At 40.2% G+C, this 21,200-nt stretch overlaps 1 protein-coding gene across 2 annotated transcripts in view; it reads left to right on the forward strand.

The window, feature by feature from the left end:
* Positions 1–21,200, forward strand: part of LOC144030321 (neuropilin-2-like) — a 98,657-nt gene that overhangs the window by 28,492 nt on the left and 48,965 nt on the right. For both annotated transcript variants that reach the window (XM_077536514.1, XM_077536515.1), the window contains exons 4-7: positions 5,784–6,011; positions 10,353–10,508; positions 10,717–10,886; positions 16,448–16,603. In XM_077536514.1, coding sequence (XP_077392640.1) covers positions 5,784–6,011; positions 10,353–10,508; positions 10,717–10,886; positions 16,448–16,603 — 710 coding nt within the window. The remainder of the gene's footprint in view (positions 1–5,783; positions 6,012–10,352; positions 10,509–10,716; positions 10,887–16,447; positions 16,604–21,200) is intronic.

A 21,200-nucleotide genomic window follows, 5' to 3' on the forward strand; every position in this document is an offset into this window, starting at 1 on the left:
TGCTTTCTAACGCTTTTTTTTCTAACGCTGTTTGCTTTTACAGCCATGATGCACACAATTAATTTTCCCAAATATGTGTTGTTGTTTTTTAGAACACTTAACTCTCATGTTCTTTTTGGCAACATTTTCCACTAAGTGGTTCAGCTTGCCGTGACCTGGCATTGACCCTCAAATGGTTTGCAGTTGTGATAGTGGTATAATTAGTCTGACATCAGAATCCAACTGTGCATTTGTGTTCAGTGGGACATTTTTTAACCATTATTTATCCAGATAAGGTAATTGAGTATATGGGTAATATGAAGCAAAATAGACACAAATAGAAATAAGTATTTTTGTACATTATAATGTGATGCATTACATTAGTTACATTTTTACAGTAGAGTATTTGTCACTAACTTTGTTAAAAGTTGCTATTGGGAATTTGGGATGATGAATGAGGTGAGTTTTATTACTTGTTGTAGTATGTTCCAGTAGTTTGGTGCAATACGAGAGAGAGTGAGGGTAAAGGTTCACATAATAGTTCGATTCAATTCAAAATTTTGATTTCATTCTTTAAGAAAAAGAAATGAAAGGGGACAGAAAGAAGTAAAACTTGTATCAAAATAATTCAACAGCATGACCTTGTGCTATATATATTTCCAGTAATTGTGCTTTTATACATTTTTTTTTTTTTTTAAATAGAAATGGACTGAGATGATTTAGTTTTATAATCCAGATTGTTCCACAAACTGACACCATGAGGTGAAATACATTTATTTTTGTTTAGTTTTGTATTTAGTTTTGGAAAAATATATATATAAATTCCTCTTCATTTGTATTCACCTTCCCCGTTTTTTTTGTTTTGTTTTGTTTTGTTTTTTGTTTTTTTGATTTGCATGTTAATTGGTAAGATTTCATGATGGGCTTTATACATTTTTAAGGCAGTTAAACTCCATCAATTCATTAAATTGGAACGTTTTAGTTGTATAAATATTGCATTAGTGTGATCTCTGTATCCACATCCGAAAATGACACGAATAGCACGTTTCTGTAAACGAAAGATGGGTTTGGCGTAGGTTTTGCCAGCACACCCCCACACTTCAACGCAATAGACCCTTCCAGCTGACGTCACCACTTAGATCCCGCGGCGCCTCTCGGAGGGCAAACCTTCCATAAGCGTTTTTGTTAAAAGGTGGGAAATATGTCAAGTGTCACAAAAAAACGTCCCGAGTAGGACACTACATTACTGCGAAAGCAGTCGTTTGGAGCCGCTAGCAACAAAAAAAAGGAGTTTGTTGGAGGACAAAGTGAAAGTGGAAGCCGAAGGTATATTGTTTTTGGTTGAAACAGGATGTCGATCACCACTTTCATGGTGTAAATTGTCATTCATGAAATCGTTTGTGTCCACATATACTCGTCTTGCTGTATATCAAAGTCTTTGCGCTATCTTAGCTTGCTAGCTGTTAACAAACAGACCACACGTTTACTACACATTCGTCAGCAGAAATCAAGCCCGAGTTAAAGTATTAATTGTGATAATCGTGTTAAATCGTTAACTTTTTGTTCAAAATTACTTGAATACGTGTGCAAAAAAAAACAAAAACGTATGAATGATAGTTACACTAAAGATATGTCACATTCATCACGTCTGCCTCGAATTTACAATCAGAGGTTATAATGTTATGTCCAACTGTATATGAAAAAGAGAAAAAAACGAACTGATACAAAATGATCTGAGCATATGCTCGTACTTTTTGTGGGTGCAAAGCAGTTACGTCGTAGTTTCATGCTAGCCACCGTGCTCGTCTTTCACCCCTCACTGTCTTCCGTCTGGTTTAGAATCGCTGACGGCAGCCGATTAGCCACGCCCAGGTTCACCATAGCATTTCTTGGTGATTTATCAACTGTTTGACCTATTTTCAAACTGATTGTTTTCTAATTCACTCGCATTGACACCCTGCCCTCCACCGCAAGGGGCGAACTTAAACGTGACGTCACACTAGAAGGGTTTGTAGGGCAGCGATACTTCCTGAAATAACAATGTTGATCAGTTAATTTGGCGCCCGTCACAACTTTTCCAAATGAAAAGACTAAGTTACGTACATGCCGTAATAAAGTGAACCTTCTGATCAAGGAGCTGTTGTTGAGATTGAAAGGCTGTCCAAGTAGCTTTTCCTCAACGAGTTTTTTCAAAGTCTGCAGCCCCCTGTCTTGTACTTGCTCCATAGCTACAAAGCAGAAATTGGACGTGTGTATGTGTGTGTGTATCTGGCAGACAGGGAACATTTTGAACATTCAAGCTGCTGGAATACGGTTAACAAGATCTTGTTATACTGGAAGGTGCAACTCGCCGTCTGCTTGTGTCGTGCGGGTGACTTACACACACCTCGATATGCTCTTCCTGTGTGCTCGTGCCCATTTTAGTGGTCAATATGTGTTGGATATAGAAGGTGCAAATGTTTCCATTGTTCAAAATGTGTTTAATGGAGTTATGTTGCCGTGTGTATTAATGATTTTTCTCCCCCGCTTGGACTCCCTCATCCCTACGAGAGGATGATTTTAGAGAGGGTCTCTGTCCTAATCCCCGTCTGTGTTGGGGGAGATTGTCTCGCTACGTCGTTGTGTACTGACGAGCAGACCTTTGCCATCTGAGTAACGGTCGAGTCGGAGCGGAAAGGGCACGTTGGCAAATACGGAAACACGTCAACCGCAGAAAATAATTTGTTGCCAGATTTTTTTTGTTTGTTTGTTTTTTTACATTCTAAATCTCCGCAATACTTCATACGCCGCATGCAAATACTTGGATACCTTCCGAAAGGTATGAAAAAGTGGAAATGCACCAAGTTAAAAAGTGAACAAATACAACAACAAACAGTTTGTGTTTACAGTTCTGTTACTATGGTTGCTGTAGAAGAATTAACGACCAATACGCAGGCAGCCCTGGTGGGGCAGCCAATCAAGTCCTGCTGTCTAGGCAGTGCGCCCCCAGCTGTTATTGTGACCCAGAATTCGCCAGACGCATGCACTCGCCCACACACACGGACACGCACACACACACATGCATCCAGTATATGAATGCACAGATGTACGATGAGCCATCGCAAACAAAGGCATGTCTGCACAGGCCTGCTCGGTCCATTATTGTTGCACTTTACTGTATGTACATTTTCATGCCTATCGGTGAACATGTTATTGGCTAGATACCCAGCTTTGTTTCAAGGTATCGGTACTCACGATGGTGATTGATACCAGTTTCTGCTGCCCATCTGTGGCCATCTTATGATCAGGAACTATAGATTCAAAATTACTTGTAGTAGTAGGGAAGTTCAATACCACTTTTTTTTCCAGACTGATACCGGCATGACTAAAACTCATCTCTTGAGTCATCACCAATACCGATACCAAGTACCAATACCAGAAGTGCTTGGGATACATACAATTAGGGAAGTTCAATACCACTTTTTTTTCCAGACTGGTACCGGCATGACTAAAACTCATCTCTTGAGTCATCACCAATACCGATACCAAGTACCAATACCAGAAGTGCTTGGGATACATACAATTAGGGATGTTCAATACCACTTTTTCAGACTGATATCAAATATGAGTACTTAAGTCCGGCGTAGTCACAGTTATCGTTACCAAACATCGATACCACTAGTACATAAAACTTCCCTAAATAACGATGACAAATAATTTAAAAGAAACACCTATATATCCCATTATACAGTAGCATTTTTCTTTAAAATTGCATAACATTAATGGTAATTGTCTATTCTTCTAGTTTCTAATTTATGGTTCCTTATAAAACGGCCAGAAGAGCTTAAAATATGGCTGGTATTGGCACAGATACCAATAACTAGTATTGGTACTCGCCCATCCCTACATAAAATCACCCCCAACCCCATCAAAAACAAAAAAACAAAACAGTAACAGATCGTTTAAAAAAAAAAAAAAAAAAGATTTTTATATATATCCCAATCTATAATTTTTCCTTAAAATTTGCTTGAAATTAATGATCATTTTCTATTTTAATTTATATATCCTGATAGTAAAACTGCCACATGTAGGAATATCCAAGTTCCAATACCAGTATCAGCCCTGTCACGAGTACAATACCTTAAAATGAGGCTTGGTATCGGCCCAGTACTGATAGCTGGTATCAGTACTCGCCCATCCATAATTCGAAGAATAGAAATTTGCTTTTAATCTCATGCAATTTAAGGACAATGCTATACTGGAATATGTAGGTAATTCTTTCAAATCCTTTTGGTGGGCAGAGGAGAGATATATATATATATATATATATATATATATATATATATATATATATATATATATATATATATATATATATATATATATATATATATATATATATATATCAAAAGTACGAGTGGTTTCGATACTTGGTATCGTAGTGACAACTTGAGTTGAGTACTCGCACTGGTATCGATCTGGAAAAAAAAAAAAAAAAAAAGTGGTATCGAACACATTGTAGCAAAAATTAACTTATGTGTATGTTGTTTACCTGAAAATCAAAATTGACAAACGACCTTTAAATTATTGCAGTGTGGTTTTAGATGCTCCTAATATCCAATTATGTTATATTAATGAATTCTTGGGCCACGACTGCCGACTGTTCCCCACTCGTCCGAAGTCTACCCAGCAACACAAATCACACTGTGCAGCGCAGCAACAACCTTCTTGATGCTGACGGGCAATGACTCACACAAAGCGTGGAAAATACAATTCAACGTGAAGAATGACTAATTACTATGTTTGCTGCTTGGGTACATTATAGTACAATATTTTGATTTTCAAACGAAAAGCAGCAAGGTGGAAATACGGGTTAAGGGGCCATGAAAGGAACATATCACATGTGAAAGGAGGGCAGAAAGTGTTTATGTGATGTGCATGAACTTGAAGTAATGACTAAAACTGCTGCTGGCAACCAAACTGGTCAGGCGATCGCACGCGCACACATGCTTGCAGTCACGCCGACCCACATTATTGAGGGGAGCGGGTAGGTGTGTGCGTGTCTGATGTCATTACACGTGTGAGAAGGTCAAAAGCACAACAGATTGATAAGTAGGACAGAAGAAGTGACACGTAATGTCATTCCGTCAGGATTGTTGATTTACAAACATCTTTGTACTTTGGGAAAAAACTACAATAGGGAAAGTATGTTTGGTAAAAGTAACACTTCTAAATGCACATATAAGTTAAAGCACCCATATTTGAATGCATTTAAACATGCGAGAGTCGACGTGTTATTTACTTTCCCTTCGTTTACTTGTGGAAGCATCCAAGTGCAGACACCCAAACAGTCTGGAGGGAAATGGGTTACTATAAGAGGCTTAGACAGTGGCGTGTGTGTGTTTGTGTGTGCGTGTCTATGCAGGGATGTGTATGTTTGGGTGTGCGACTATACATGCTTGAGTAAACTAGAATAATGGTGCCATTCCACCACACCAATTGTGTGTGACAGAGCACTGATAGAGGAAATATTACAGTAGCGGATTTATTAAAGGGCCCAGATTACCCTAAAACCCTTATGAACGGGTATGAGACTATTACGCTCGCGCGTGTGTGTTTGTGCACGAGTGCGAGGTTGCGTTTAAGCTATTAACAGGATGACCAACCAACCGTGTCGGTGTAAACATACTGAATGGAGAAAAGAAGTGGGACACCCACTGAATGTATTCATCAATAAGGCCCTCCAGTATCCTATCAGGAGGCTCAGCAAGTTACAATAAATACAGTAACTCATATTTGTCCTAATGTATCCATTTTTTGTCTAGGCTCAGACTGTTCCAGAAACTTCACAAGTCCTTCAGGGCTCATCGAGTCTCCGGGGTTCCCTGACAAATACCCTCACAACCTGGAGTGCTCCTTCATCATCGTCGTGCCCCCCAGCATGGACGTGAGCCTCACTTTCCTCACCTTTGACCTGGAGAATGACCCCTTGCCTGGAGCAGAGGGGGACTGCAAGTACGACTGGCTGGAAGTTTGGGACGGGCTTCCTGGAGGTGAGGCACATATTTATATACAAGTAGTACAGTGTAAAAAAAAAAAAAATCTATTGTTTTTGCTTTATATAATCTATAGTATAATGATCTTATATAACTACAATTTCAATTGATTTGCAAAACAGTGGTTAACACATCCGCTTCACACCTGAGGCCCAGGGTTCCAATCAAAACTCAACTCAGGACTTGCATAGGTTTTCTCTAAAAAGATGCATCTAGTGTCTTCTTTGGAAAAAGAATCACTTTATAATTAGTAACTATCCGTTATAACTAGTTAACTCATTGACTCCCAGCCATTTTCACTGAAGCAACCCCCTTTGTTCCTGGCTGTTTTCCTGGATTTTGACTGATTTTACAAGGCCCACAGAATATTGTGTTCTATTGCTTTTAAAACATGGAGCCTACCAGAAGAAAGATTAGAGTCTCTTCTTTCATCAGGACAAAAAGTATATTTCTATCTGTTTCCGTTTTACAGCAATTAGCATTAGAATATAGCTAAGTTTGCCTGCGATTGGCTGGCGACCAGTTCAGGGTGTACCTCGCCTATTTCCTGAAGCCAGCTGGGATAGGCTCCAGCACCCCCCACAACACCCCCCACGACCCTTGTGAGGAGTGAGCGGTCAAGGAAATGGATGGATGGATGGAAGTTTAATCATTCACAAATCTGCTTGGAACTGTGGGGAAACAACTTGTTTTCATCATGGCCCTAGTTGATCTCTTATACTTTGCTCCCACCTGTTGGCAGTTTTTGTAGTTACTACCATTTTTTTCCCACCCGTTCTCTGCTGTTGAGAGGCTGCATCGAAGCCTTCTGTATGCTCTAGCATAAAACAAACAAACAAACAAACAAACAACATATAAATACGTCTTTGGAACACAATACATTTAAAATAGAACATATGTATACGTTTTTGGGAGCAAATGAGGTCGTAGATGATTAGTAAACTGTTACGTAATTTACGAGTTATTCTTTACTAACAGTTAATTCCTGAGGAATAATTTCAACCTAAAAACAAGGTTCCATTAACATATATAAACTATGAACTGATACTCAACAAGTCACTAGTAATTTACTAATAGCTTGTTTATGATCTATTACTCATTTATTAGGTATAGTTATAAATTATTACCTAAGAGTTTAATGGTATATTAACTATCTATAAGCATCATTATAAAATCCTTAACAAACTGTTAACAAATAACATATATTAATAACTCATTAACTAACAGGTTACTAATGATTTATTAACTAGTTATAACAGATAGTTATTATTAAGTGTTACCAAAAGTTGAGTGTTGCGTGCTCCCCACCTTTTTTTTTTTTTTTTTACTTTCTGTTTATTGAGTTTTCACATAGAAAAAGATGTCAATGTCTGCCTAGGCAAAACTGGCAATGAAATGGTGAATAAATGGTAAATGGGCTGCATTTTGCATAGCACTCATGTATTGCCCAAAGCCTCACATTCATCCATTCACACACAAATGTATACACCAGTGGGAGTCTGTGCCATGCAGAGCACTTCTCGGTCCACTGTGGGCAAATTAGGGTTCAGTGTCTTGCTCAAGGACACATCAGCATGGTCACAAGGGTTGAAGATTGAACCTACAATCTCCGGGTTGGGAGACGACTACTCTACCACTGAGCCGTGCCGCCCAAATGATAAATTGTGCTCAATTCTGAGAGGTATAAAGTGCTATTAATGTCATACACTGAAACTAAGCATAAACAGCTAACCTACAACCCTAATGAGAACAAGTGTGATTTGAAAAAGAATGGAACAATGTTTAAAGAGTTCAGATTTTAGCACATTAATGCGTTAATGATGTTCCAGCCGTTTTGCGGCGGACTCCACTTAGTGAAGTGAAATGAAAAGCGTTTCTCCCTGCCTACATCTGTATCGATTTACTTGGAATGCCAACTATTTTAGTCGCTTTGCGTTGGTTGATAAAAGCTGAGCTTCCAGGCAAAATGTTGGCACCCACCTTGGAGAAAACCGCATGCGTTTTCATGGGGAAAATAAAATGAGAGTTGTTGAGTGGAGGGAGCGAGAGAGAAAAAAAAATAGGAGGTGAGGGGGTTAGGATATTTCTGCTCTTGCTGCTGGAATTACTGGAGAGAGTTGAGAGGGACAAATCCTGTGCGCAGAAAGACTGGATATAGTTTCAAGAGATGGAAGAGGAAAAGAGAGGAAAGAGGGCACAGTGGAAAGGCTAAGCAGAAGAAAAAAAACAAAGGATGTGTTAAGATGAATAAATGGAGGCCAGAAGACCTCTGGTTTGAGAGAAGGAAATGGGAGGATTTCAAGGAAGGCTAGAAGAATTACAAGAAGAACAATTCAAACTGGAATGTAATAAAAAAACTTGACATAAGTAGTTCTGTCGTAACTATTGACCATTCTACTCAAAAAAGTACAAAATATAATAGAAGAACTCTAAAAGGTGAAAATGGCACAAATGGGTCAGTTGACAGGATCACACAAATCAAACAGGGCAGGTAAGTTACTGTTATTGCAGTCTTTACTTGATTTTTTTTTTAAGGTGAAAACTTCCGTGTGAGGAAAAAATAGGGAAGATGAGACAATTGAGTGAGATGACACAAAGGTTTTGAAAGGAAAGTGAAATGAATTCGGAGGATGTTTAAGGGGAAGGAAATCCAACGGCTGAGATCAAGAGGTGAAGGACTTTCAGTTTTAGTGCTTCCACGGGATGAGAGAGGCAGGAAAAGATAATGACAATGTGATGAAGTGACCATGCTCGAGATACATAACTCGCATGTGTGCAAATCGGCACTGAAAATCCTATGAGTTTATTTATTTATTTAAATTTACATATTGTATATAACTATCAGAATCATACAATTTCAGCCGTGTGCCATAAAGCTTTACTGTTCTTACGATAATTTGTGGAGGGTTTTTTAAAGTGTTTTTTTTCCCTTCTCAACGCTATCAGTGGAAGAGTTATTACTATTGTTTGCTCAAGAGGCCTATTTCAAATATCCAGCCATTCCAAAAGGGGGGAAAAAATCAATCACACTGATCGATTGCTGGCTGTTTTTTCATCTTCTCTACCTCCTCCACAAGCTTCAATATGTGTGTGAGGAGCATTCAGCGCGTATGGATGTGCTATCCTTGCTCAAAACCCTTCACACTAACACACACGTGCACCCCAGGGCCCGAGATCTTGCTCATCTGTTTGTGTTGACATATACAAGTTGCTGTTTCAGAGAAGACGACAGTAGATGCATCACTTAGGTCCTTGAATTTACACATACACACACGCACATGATTAAAGTGTACAGTGCAAAACAACGAACGGCCTACCTTGCAGGGGATGAATGATCGGAAGGGAGGTGGTGACAGGGAAAGGTGTGGCCCTGACTATATTTCAGCAGAGCACAGAATTAGAGAGGTTGGGGGAGGGATACAATCCAAGAAGGAAAGGAAGTTGATAAATGAAAAGGATGATTTATAGATGGTGCGAATAATAGAACTACTATAACTTTGTCAAAATGCTGAGATAATGGTTAGAATCTAGCATGTTTTAAGGTTTCTTATTTTGATTTTGGTGTTATTAATGCTACTAGTAATAGTCCTAATGGTGACTTGCTACTTTTGAGTAGTTGGAAGAGGACAATGCAGTTGTTTGTATATCATGTGAATTGTCAACCAGTATGGATAATTCCTCTGTTGGCATTCATCATCTTTCAAGTAGTCTGCTTAAATATTTAAACGGTATTTCGTGACACAAATCAATTTAAAACATCTTAACAATTTAACTTGTTGTCTATATTGTTGTACAAAATAGCTATCTTCTAAGCTAGCTCGCGTTAGCTTTCTGTGCTCAGTTAGCTGGCTAGCTCTTTTCTTTTCATATCTATCTATCTATCTATCTATCTATCTATCTATCTATCTATCTATCTATCTATCTATCTATCTATCTATCTATCTATCTATCTATCTATCTATCTATCTATCTATCTATCTATCTATCTATCTATCTATCTATCTATCTATCTATCTATCTATCTATCTATCTATCTATCTATCTAGCTAGCTAGCTAGCTATCTGCAAGCCAACTTGGTAATTCATTCTGGCAAAGGAGTAGTTTGCTCCTTCTGACGTCAAATATGACTTGACTTGACACTGTGAATTTATGGAATTGGAGCTCAATGTTTGAAGCTTTCTGCCTTCACTACTCAAGAAGTACACATGTCAAGGTGTAACTATTGTGCTAATTACCCAAGAGAACTGGTGAAATGGATAGAATGCATTTGCGTCACTTGTGGCAACGTTCTAATTGTCAAAATCGATTGAAACGGTTTCATTATTTCTGGTTCCCAGTGGGCCCACTGATTGGTCGCTATTGCGGGACCATGGTACCACCAGAGATCCAGTCATCTACTGGGATTCTTTCTCTTTCCTTCCACACCGACATGGCTGTGGCTAAAGATGGCTTCTCGGCGCGGTACAACATGACGCACAAGGAAGTCAGTGAAAGTAAGTTGAAGAGAATCTCATCTATCTATCTATCTATATCTATCTATCTATCTATCTATCTATCTATCTATCTATCTATCTATCTATCTATCTATCTATCTATCTATCTATCTATCTATCTATCTATCTATCTATCTATCCATCTATCCATCTATCCATCTATCTGTACTTACTAAATTCCCATATTAAATATCTGCGTTTCTCACAGCGTTCCATTGCAGTAATGCTTTTGGCATGGAAAGTGGAAAGATCACTGATGAACAGATCACAGCTTCATCAAGTTTTTATGATGAAAATTGGCTGCCACATCAGGCCAGACTCAACTACAACAACAACGGATGGACGCCCAATGAGGATAGCAACAGAGAGTACATACAGGTACAGCACAAGCGCTTTTGGCCTCATGGCATTCTGATAGAGGCAAAAGTTATTTTTGCCTTAAAAAATAGCACGAGTGCAGCCATATTCCTGAATTGCATATCAAAATAGAAATCTCACCTGAAAAGAGATTGCATTGTTATTTTAGCAGCATATTTGTCCTTGTGCTGGCAGGTCACACATAATAACTCTCTATTGCTATATTTGTACCAGTAGGACGGAGAGAGCGAGAGTGGGTGGTGTGGTGTTATCAAGGTTTAGCAGCTCGATGCCTCAGTAAGGCATTGTTTACTGTGTTCCATCACAGTGCCAACTTTGTGCCAGCCACTTGCCAAGCCTGAGTTATGAGCTTGTCTGGTTCATGGGGGGGAAAAGGAGTGTGAGGTTCACGCTCCGCTCAGACAGAAATGGATTCCACACAGCCAACGGGGCCCTCCTCCGTGACACCCCTTCTGTAAACAATAGATTATCTTGTTGGGTGTCACCTTCTCTTAGCCTCCCAAAGGCAGCCCGAGTATGCTTCTTATTAGATGATTTACAAGATCTTTATGCGTTTCTAATGCATTTCCAACGACATCCCCCCTCTGGTACCCATGTAAACGAACACCGGGGTATTGTTTGTCCTTTAAACTTAAAAAAAAAAAAAAAAAAGAACAGACATTTGCATGACAATGTCTAGTTGCCACTGTTGTAATTGTATCCCATAACCTGTGACCCCCTAAGCTTGAACACAGTTCGTTCCGGGACACGAGTACACGCCACACCAACATATGGCACTTTGAGGTTAGAAACAACAGAAGCAACAGTTTTAATGGGTTTCATTGTTGTAATTTTGAACATGATGAACATTTGTTAAAAGTGTTGGAGAACATCTGATGAGCATTTGAGACCTTGAACAAACCCTGTTGAGAAGTCAGCATTCTCTACCATAAACATTCACCCCCTCAGGTGAATACGGGCTTAAAAATGTGCCACCATGTGGCACACGAAGGAAGGAACACAGCGATAAGCAGTTCGGATGGATGGATGGATGAACTCTGAACCCCAATTCAGACCTCTTATGTGTCTACAACATGGATGTCATTCTTCAAAAGGGATTTACTCTGTCTACAATCTCATTAGGTAAACTGAGATCTAGTGTGATATTAAGCATGATAATGGTGCATCGATTGGAATAAGTGTGATCAAAAAAAGCGCAGAACGTGATAGAAATATGACAACACTGAGGTGCCACACATGACAACAGACTTTGATTAACTTGAAAGGCATTCCTCTTCCGAGGTTCCAGATATTGTTTTGTTCATGGTTTTGACACATTTTGTTTGTTTTCTATCCGCACTTGGGCAAAAAATAGTATCCCCGATCTCACTTTGGACAATTAAATGACAGTATAGGTTTTAACTTCCTCACTTTGATAGAGAAAATCCCGAGGATATCCGTGCAGTCGTGCATCTCTAATTAATTGATTTCTGACAAACTAGTGGAGCGTGCTCACACTTAAATAAAGAAATGAATACGCAAATCGCTCGCCATATCCCCTGATTAAAGTATCACAACAACAAACCTATTCATGCATGCATGCCTTGGGCTCTTTGCGGTCTTATTTCAACGGATGGAATTCTTTACATCTTTTTCATTTTATTTAGGAGCCAAAGGGACACAAAAAGCAGATTCAAGTTTTTGCTCTCTGCTGCTGTCTTAATATCGCCACTACCTTCTAATACAGTTGTATTAAAACAATGATTGATGTGAACTACAAGTAATAGCCTCACAGTAGCAAATGTCAAACTCCACTGTGGCTGACGTCTTGCACATGAAACACAGGAAGGGACTGCAGCCAAGAAGTAGCCATGAGGTCAAGGTCCCATCAGTCTGCACTTCCTTCCTGTCTTTACTGTTACAAGTAGATAACGGATCACACTTAACTGGTCTTTTTTGCTGATATATTTGTCCAGATGCAAATGAAGAACAGACGACATCCAGTGAACACATGAAAGCAGGAATAACGGACATTGTTTTATGTCTGTTGACGCTCGTTCATGCATTCATCGGACTCTAATCGCGTGTGACAGTTGGCTGGAAATGTAACTTTTACCGGAGGCGACCTCTCGTGTTGTCTTTCTGTCTGTCTGTCTCTGCTGCTGACGACTCAGGTTGTTCTGAGGCTGCAGCGTTCCATTGAGACCCTCAGCTGTTTGCCTGCGTTAACACCCGGCCGTGTGCGGGTGTACACGTTTGTGTGTTGCTGCGCTGGTGTGTATGCGAGCGGCAAAATGGCTCCTGTCTTGACAAGCAGCTGTCAGAAATGCCATCATGCCTGTCCAGTATACTTCAATCTTACACCTTATGTGGGTGACTGGGTTAGGGAGCTTTGTTTTTTTTAAATTTAGTTAGCTGTAATTAGTTTTCAGGCAGCTCTATTAGTTTTTATTTATTTTATTTATTTGTTATTTAAAAAATGCTTAGTTTTAGTTTAGTTTTAGTATTTTTGTTTGAAAAAAATATTGTGTATTACTTGGTAAAATGAAAAAAGCAACACCCTTCTCACGGCACACTCTCAGACGTATATCGAAATATCGAAATAAATGTACTGTACTTAAATCACATTTAAAATCAACCTCAATGGCTCGTGTAAACTAATTACCAAAGAGGAAAACTAAGGACATTTTCACGGTAATTATAGTTAATTTTAGTTAGTTTTGCAAACATAGAATGTAGTTTTGGTTAGTTTTCATTTTTTTTATTCTTATGCTGCCGTTAACGTTAATTATCGTTAACGGAAATCCCAACGAGGACCGCCATCAACGTTAATTGACGTCAACTATGTTTTTTTTTGTGTTTTTTTTTGTTTATGAATGAGCTGGGAGAAGAAGAAAAAACACCCACTAACTGGCAGCTTTGTATCTCTTTTCAATGGGATCTTGTGGATCAAATAACATGACAATATGGCGGATCTTAGGAAATACAACGTTTACACGGATGTCGGGAATGAGCAAAGCGTGTGTCACATTAAATCTAATTCACAGCGCGTCACTAAACAAAAAACATTCGTGTCAAAGTGTCACTGTTGTGCAGAAAATGCATCTTTTTCACAAAAAGCTTGTTTTCTCATTTTTTCCATTATAGCTTGGTGTCACTCAAATGACCTATTTTCAACTGGTGGAATCATACTTTTCTTTTTTGATGGGAGAACGGAATCCAATCTTTAATATGGTATTGACTTGAAAGATCAGTGAAAATGCTCAAAATCTGCTGGCACATCTTTTTGGAAAACGGTTGGCAGTAAAAGAGTTAAAAGTTTGTTACCGAAAATTGTTTTTTTTTGTTTTTTTATTTTTATTTTTGTTATTATGTTAGTTTTAGCTAACTAAAATAACATTGGCGTGTGGGTGTGACGTGTTTCTGTATGCTTTTTTGCCATGCCGACTCGAACAAGCCCCTTTCACACCATTTCTGCAAAACCGGTACATCATAGACGTAATGGTAGAGGCAGCATTTATCAGTCTTTCAAACAGATCCCAACAAAACGAAACATAATGCAGTTGCATCCCAGATTTCCTCAGTTCCTTTTTGCACTTTTTACACCATCCCACCTGTTTTATATTGCTGCCGCAAAAACCTGAAAATTGACTTCAACTTTGCAAACACCGAAATTTGCTGGCTTTAATGGGCAGTGTGAAAGGGGCTTCATTCTATTCAGTTTCTCTTGCATTGTGGTCCACTGTGAGGCTTGCAGCAGATTGATGATGTGAGTGCTGGTGGCTGCGTTATTCCAACAGTTGTGTGATTGATGAGTATTCTTTCCAGGGAAGCTTCACTTAGCATCCGTCTCTATAGTTCGGCTCTCGCTCTTATTTGGTCTTCACCTCCTTTCTCACTCACTCCTCACCTCTTCTCACCCCCTCTTATGTGTTCTTCTCTTCAGCTCAGGACTATCGATTAGGTGTCTTGGTGGATCTCTGTCTGGGCCTAAGTGAGCAAGTGCGTGTGTGTGTGTGGTGGGAGTAGTCTAAAACACCTGTCTTCCTGACAGGTAACAAACGCAGCATTTTGCCTCCCCTGGTGAGGCGTATGTTACCCTGGTGGGCCGCTCAGCATTCACACGTGTAATATACACATCACACATTCTGACTGAGCTTATGCTTCCAACACCTCCTGTGTTGTTGTTGTTTTAGTCATCAGTTGTCACTGTCCTTATTTGAATGCCATTTAGTTTGCATTAAATGAAACATTAAAAGAAGTGAATCCTCCCTCATCGGTCGTATACAAAATAGTTCAGCAAGGTTGCTGAAAGTCATTTCGAGGCTATACTCCTTGCCTATCCGAGGAGATGTCCCTAATACATAAAGTGTTCGGACAAAAGAGCAGACGCAAGGTCGAAATTGCAGTTCAGGTAAAATGCCACATACATTAACAGCAGGGCCCGCATGCAGCGTCGCATCCGCAATCGGGCTGCAGAGGTGATTATAGCTATTGTATGGCAGGAAATTAAAATGAGCCCCTGGTCATCACTATCGATCTGCCAAAGGAGAGAACGAGGCGAGGCAGGAAGGGAGATGAGGAGCATAAAGCAGAATGGGGAAGGTGAGAAATGGTTGCTGAATAGTTGATGTCTGTATTTGCATGTTTATGTCTGTCTTCGGGCACTTTCAACACTTTAAGACATTAATTGTGAGGGCCCGTTGACAGTTTAAGGATTCAGAGTCACAGACTAGAATTTCAATTAGGTTAAATATAGATTGCCGCAGATGAGGACGCAAGACTTTTTTTATGTTCATGTCACCTTTCCTTCTATGAGGGCAAGTTTTATCGAACAAGGAAGTCATCTTTTCTTTGTTTGTTTGCTTGTTTGTTTGTTTTTGTGCAACCTCTTAACAGATTTCCTAATATACTGTCTGCCTGTTTATTACACGTTATCTTCCAATGATGCTCACCATTAAAGAGGAAGTCAACTGTAAACATTTCTTGACGATAATATGTTATATGTGACCTCACTACTCTAAACATGGCATTTTGATTAATTTTATATTTGTGGAATATGAGTTATGCAGTAAAATCCAGCCGTTTTTATCCATCTCAAGGGGCGGCCATTTTGCTACTTGCTATCAACTAAAGATGACATCACAGTTGCTCAGGCAACAACCAATCACAGCTCACCTGGTTGCTAAAGCTGAACTGTGATTGGTTGTTGTTACCTGAGACCTGATCTTCAGTTGACAGCAAGTAGCAAAATGGCCGCCCCTTGAGATGGATTAAAAATAGTATTTTGCTGCATAACTCTTATTTCACAAATGTATTATTAATCAGAATGTCATGTTTAGACTAGTGTGGCTGCATAGAACATATTACTGTCAAGAAATTTGTGGGAGTTGACTTCCACTTTCAATTTTGTCGAGCATTTGCATGGCTAGAAGATGTCAAACCAATTTTAATGTGTAAAATCCCATGTTCTTTTCTGTGTAAAATTTCACCCCAGCAGGTTGTAATTTGTCATCCTTTAGAGTCTCAGTAACTCAATAGCCAAGTTTTATCCTGATGTTTTTTTTTCTCCCGGCTAACAGGTGGACCTCTACACATTGAAGGTGATCACAGGCATCGCCATGCAAGGCGCCATTTCCAAGGAGACGCAAAAGTCATACTATGTGACAACTTTCAAGCTGGAGGTCAGCACCAATGGCGAGGACTGGATGGTTTACAGACACGGCAAGAATCACAAGGTAAGGTCAGAGCCCACCCACACCCGCATAATCCTTCCAGAGCACGGGTCGGAAAAAATGGCAACTACAAATAGTGCGGATGCTCTTGGGTGACACAGCCCAAGACATGGCAATGTGCGCTAATGGCTGGAAGGAAATATGAGATGGAATATTCAGCAGCAAGTTGACCACAATCCAAAAAATCCAACCTGTCTGTCTGCAATTACAGCCGCCATCATTCATTTGGCTTAATTTAGGGTTTTTTTACGACCAAGCACACGTCTCCCAACTCCTAATGATACCTTACATCATCGCATGTGACCACACTGCACAATCTGCTTTTCCCATCACATCTGGTTACCGTTACATACTTGTGAAAAGTTCTGATTATTGTCCGCCAAAATGTATGCTCTTCTAAGCTGTTTCTCTAAGGTGTTAAAGAATTTGAGTTACACTACAGTCTAGGGATGCTGCAAAGAACACAAGCAGATGGTATCAGAGGTCTTAAAATCACTGCCACCGCGGTTAAATGGAAAAAGCATTCCTCCACTGGTCTGGCGGTTGTGGCTGTTTTTACCATCATAGACGTTCTTCCCGTACTAGCGGTCCACACGTTTTGTCCTGTGGTCTGACACCATGTCTAGCGCTAGGCTGTAAAACTTTCAGGAACACTCAAGCAAACACACACAAACATCCAGATGAAATCAAAACTCCTAAGGGGGAAACAAGAGAAGTAATGAAAGCATGCCTGATGTTTTTTTTTTTTTTGTTTTTTTTTTTTTTGGAATGGCCATTTGTGACAGCTAAGGCTGCTTGAAAGCGCAATATAAGTAAACAGGACTTGACTTGACTTGACTTGACTTGACTTGACTTTTGTGGAATAAGACTTATGAAGCAATATCCAGCCATTTTTATCCATCTCAGAGGGCGGCCATTTTGCTACTTGCTGTCGACTGAAGATGACATCAGTGTTGCTCACGTCTCAGGCAATGACCAATCACAGCTCACCTGTTTGCTGAAGCTAAGCTGTGATTGGTTGTTACCTGAGACCTGAGCAACTGTGATGTTGCCCCCTGATGGATAAAAATGGATGGATTTTGCTGCTTAACTCATATTCCACTAACGCAATATTAACCATATTTAGACCAGTGGGACTGCATCGAACAAATTATTGTCAAAAAAAAAATCCCTTTTAAAAGTATAGTTCAAGACAAAACCATCATATTGAGGAATGGTAATAAGGCTTTGCAGATTGAATTTTTCATTGATGAAGCATGCGGGTGACTCAAAGTCTAAATGGAAAGAAGCAAGTTTGATGATGACGTTTTGTGGTTGGTACCAGCACTCATAATCCGGCTTGATTCCGCCATAACCACGGAAAGCTGTTTCACAGCTGAACGCTGACAGCGACACAGATGGGGTGAGCGTGTGTTACTCATGTTTTGCCTGAGTTAAGTCTTTTTGGGGGGGAGGGGTTTACATGGTGATAATATCCTTCCGTTGTATTGTACACATGCACGCATGCATACACCAAAACAGACCCACTCACATATTGCATCCTACAACCATCTTGGAGGAGCTCTGATGAGTCAGGGACGTTTTTTTTAATGATAATGGTGCTTCCAAGATGTGCTCTTCCTTACTTGCCATACTGGCAGTGTGCGGGGGCGGGGCTGCATAATAACAAAAAAAACAAAAACAAATACTAGCGCCTGGACTCTAACCCCAAATCCTCGTTCACGTATGTTTACTATTTAAGTACCAAATCAATTCAAATTCACTTTTTTATAATATTGAATTTTTTGAAAACATATCAAGACTGTATGCTGCCAACACACTAATTCAGGTTTTCCTTTTTAGTTTAAAACTTGCCTCATCGTGCACTGGCCAACAGCAGAACACAGATAATCCTGCCAAAATATATCCGGACTTTGAATGGAAGGAGGAGAAATCCATCCATCCATCCATCCATCCATTTTCTTGACCGCTTATTCCTCACAAGGGTCGTGGGGGTGCTGGAGCCTATCCCAGCTGACTTCGGGCAGTAGGCGGGGTACACCCTGAATTGGTCGCCAGCCAATTGCAGGGCAAGGAGGAGAAATGCTGACCATTAATTGTTCTGGATTATTGATGTCTCTAGCCTAGTCAACATAGCAACAAGGTTTGGGAGCCTGAAGACACAAACTGAAAACGGATCTCAAAAACATGTTTGTTAATACTACGCAAAAGAACCAAAACAAAATGGTGGACCAATGCCAGGTTTTAGATGACACTTTCAGATCAGATTTAGTGTTCCTTTACAAAGTTCCATTGCTAACTACTGGCCCAACTTTTTACTTTTAACAGTCGTTGTGGTTGGGGATTGTTTTGAAACTTTCCAAAATGCGAAGAAAAAAAACATTTTCTTGGCCATTGTCATGTAAATGTTCCGCTCAGGGTCATTACTTCTTTCATTTGTGAGATTATACTGTTCCCACTGGTTTTAATGCTGCAGTGTTATTGATGAAGTCATAAAAGATGAAGCAACATTTTTTGGACAAAGCTAACGAGAGAGAACCCGCTGACAATTTATCTGTTGATGAAATTTTTGTATCAGCCTGCGCCCGATGGCTCTTCTTAGCTGACATACCTCACATGGTGAAGCAGCAGCATTCTAAATGGCGTAAGCGGCTATGATGCATAAATCATTAAACAGCAGTGGTCAAAAAGATTTTTTTGTATTTTTTCAATCTGGATCCCATTACAACAGACTCACATGGAAGCATTTAGTTTGAGAATGTACCTTCATATGAATGACAGATGAGAAAATAAGTGTTTTACTACATGCCTTTGAGATCAACTATAGGCTCGTATATGTAGAAAAAAATTAAAGTTCTTAGAGTGGCCACATGCCAGACATTTTTATTTATTCACTCTTTCTCGAGTTCTCGCTAATCTCCATCCATCAGGGCTTCCCTCTTGCACACTCTTCCCGTCCTCATTTGCATTATCCTTCCCCCCTTCTTGTCCACCTCTCAGCTTTTCCATTACCTTAAATCTGCTAATAGACAATAGGAAAGTTTATGCCGCTCGACTAAACGACTTCGCGTTAATCTCGCTGAATTGTTGCCATTTGTATTTTATGAGCAAGAAACATAAAAGAAGGTCAACCTATAATGAGCATTAGCTGATTTTGCCCTTACTACGAAGCACTTATCCCAATTGCAATTGTTTATTACAGGCTTAAGAATAAAGGCACAATCCAAGTGTATACAAAGACGAATGAATGTTCACATCTTGGGAGAGAGAGCCCATAAGGGGGAGGTGCAAATGTCACATGCGATAATGATTTGTGTGATCGCTAACGTATTTGATCAAGTTGGTCAGGGCCTAATGTGAGCCAGATGAAAAAATATGGAAAACTTGCTGCAAAGTAAGCGACGCAAACAAAAGATCAAGCAGTCCCGTGAACTGATAGACTGGACAGAGCTCGTGTCGTGAGTCTGAAAAGCCCAACGGTAGAAAGTTTCCTGGGAACAAGTGAGTGAAGGAAAGCGGCAGAAGGCTGGAAAGAAGTACACACGAGGGGGTGGGGAGTTGGGAGCAAAATGAGGTTGGAATGGATGGATGGGAGCGCGAATGGCGCCAGGGAGCAGAAGGGGAATAATGAGAATAGCAGACGAGGGTGTTGCCTGCGCAGATGTCTCCAGATAGATCCGCTGGCCTCCGGAACGTAGCCTGCATGGAGGCGAAGAAGTGGGGGGAGAAAATAAAAGGACAAGTGCGAGTACACGGGGAGAGGAAGGCTGGAAATCAAGAGGGAGGCTGATAAATGAAGACGCTCTGTGAGGAAATGGAGAAGAAAAGGACAAATGGGGAAATTATCAGGTAGTCATGTATCATTTCCTTTATAAAACATTTTGGGATCAACACAAACACACACGCCCGTGTCCCGTAGTGTGCGCCCGCGCGTGTGTGATGAGATGCGAGGAGATGGAAGATGTTTTACTATTTTATAACTCTGTCCGCACACATACTCACAAAAGACGCACATCACCGACTTTTGAATAATTCAGTGTGTCTGCACTGGTCCTTGCTGGCTGACTGAAGGAGGACCCATGGGGCTCACGACACCACACTCACAACCGGACACACCTGTTCTTTCGTACGTGAGCATGTTGTATTCCTGCTCATGCTCTGCATCTATGCTAATGCGCTAGGTGCCGAGGTTAGCCGCCAACCAATTTGAGAGCCAGACACACAGATTTATACTCTGCGTCCCTGCAAAACCATTGTTAGTTTAGATCAGTGGTTCTTAAAGTTGCCTATGCGCGTCCACCAAAACCTTCTTTATAGACCCTTCCAGCTGATGTCACTGCTTAGCTCCCGCGGCGCCTCCCGGAGGACAAACATCCCATAAAAAATGAATGTAGAGAGCTTGATTTTTCTGCGAGAGTTTTCGTTGGAAATATGTCAAGTGTCACAAAAAAACGTCTCAAGTAGGACACTACATTACTGCGAATCATTGAAACCAGTCGTTTGAACTCGCTAGCTCCAAAAAAAAAAGTTGCGCCGTAGTTTCACGCTAGCCACCGTGCTAGTCTTTTACACCACACTCTCTTTCGCGGGGTTTAGAATT

The sequence above is a fragment of the Festucalex cinctus genome, chromosome 11 (assembly GCF_051991245.1).
Source record: "Festucalex cinctus isolate MCC-2025b chromosome 11, RoL_Fcin_1.0, whole genome shotgun sequence".
NCBI classification, from domain to species: domain Eukaryota; kingdom Metazoa; phylum Chordata; class Actinopteri; order Syngnathiformes; family Syngnathidae; genus Festucalex; species Festucalex cinctus.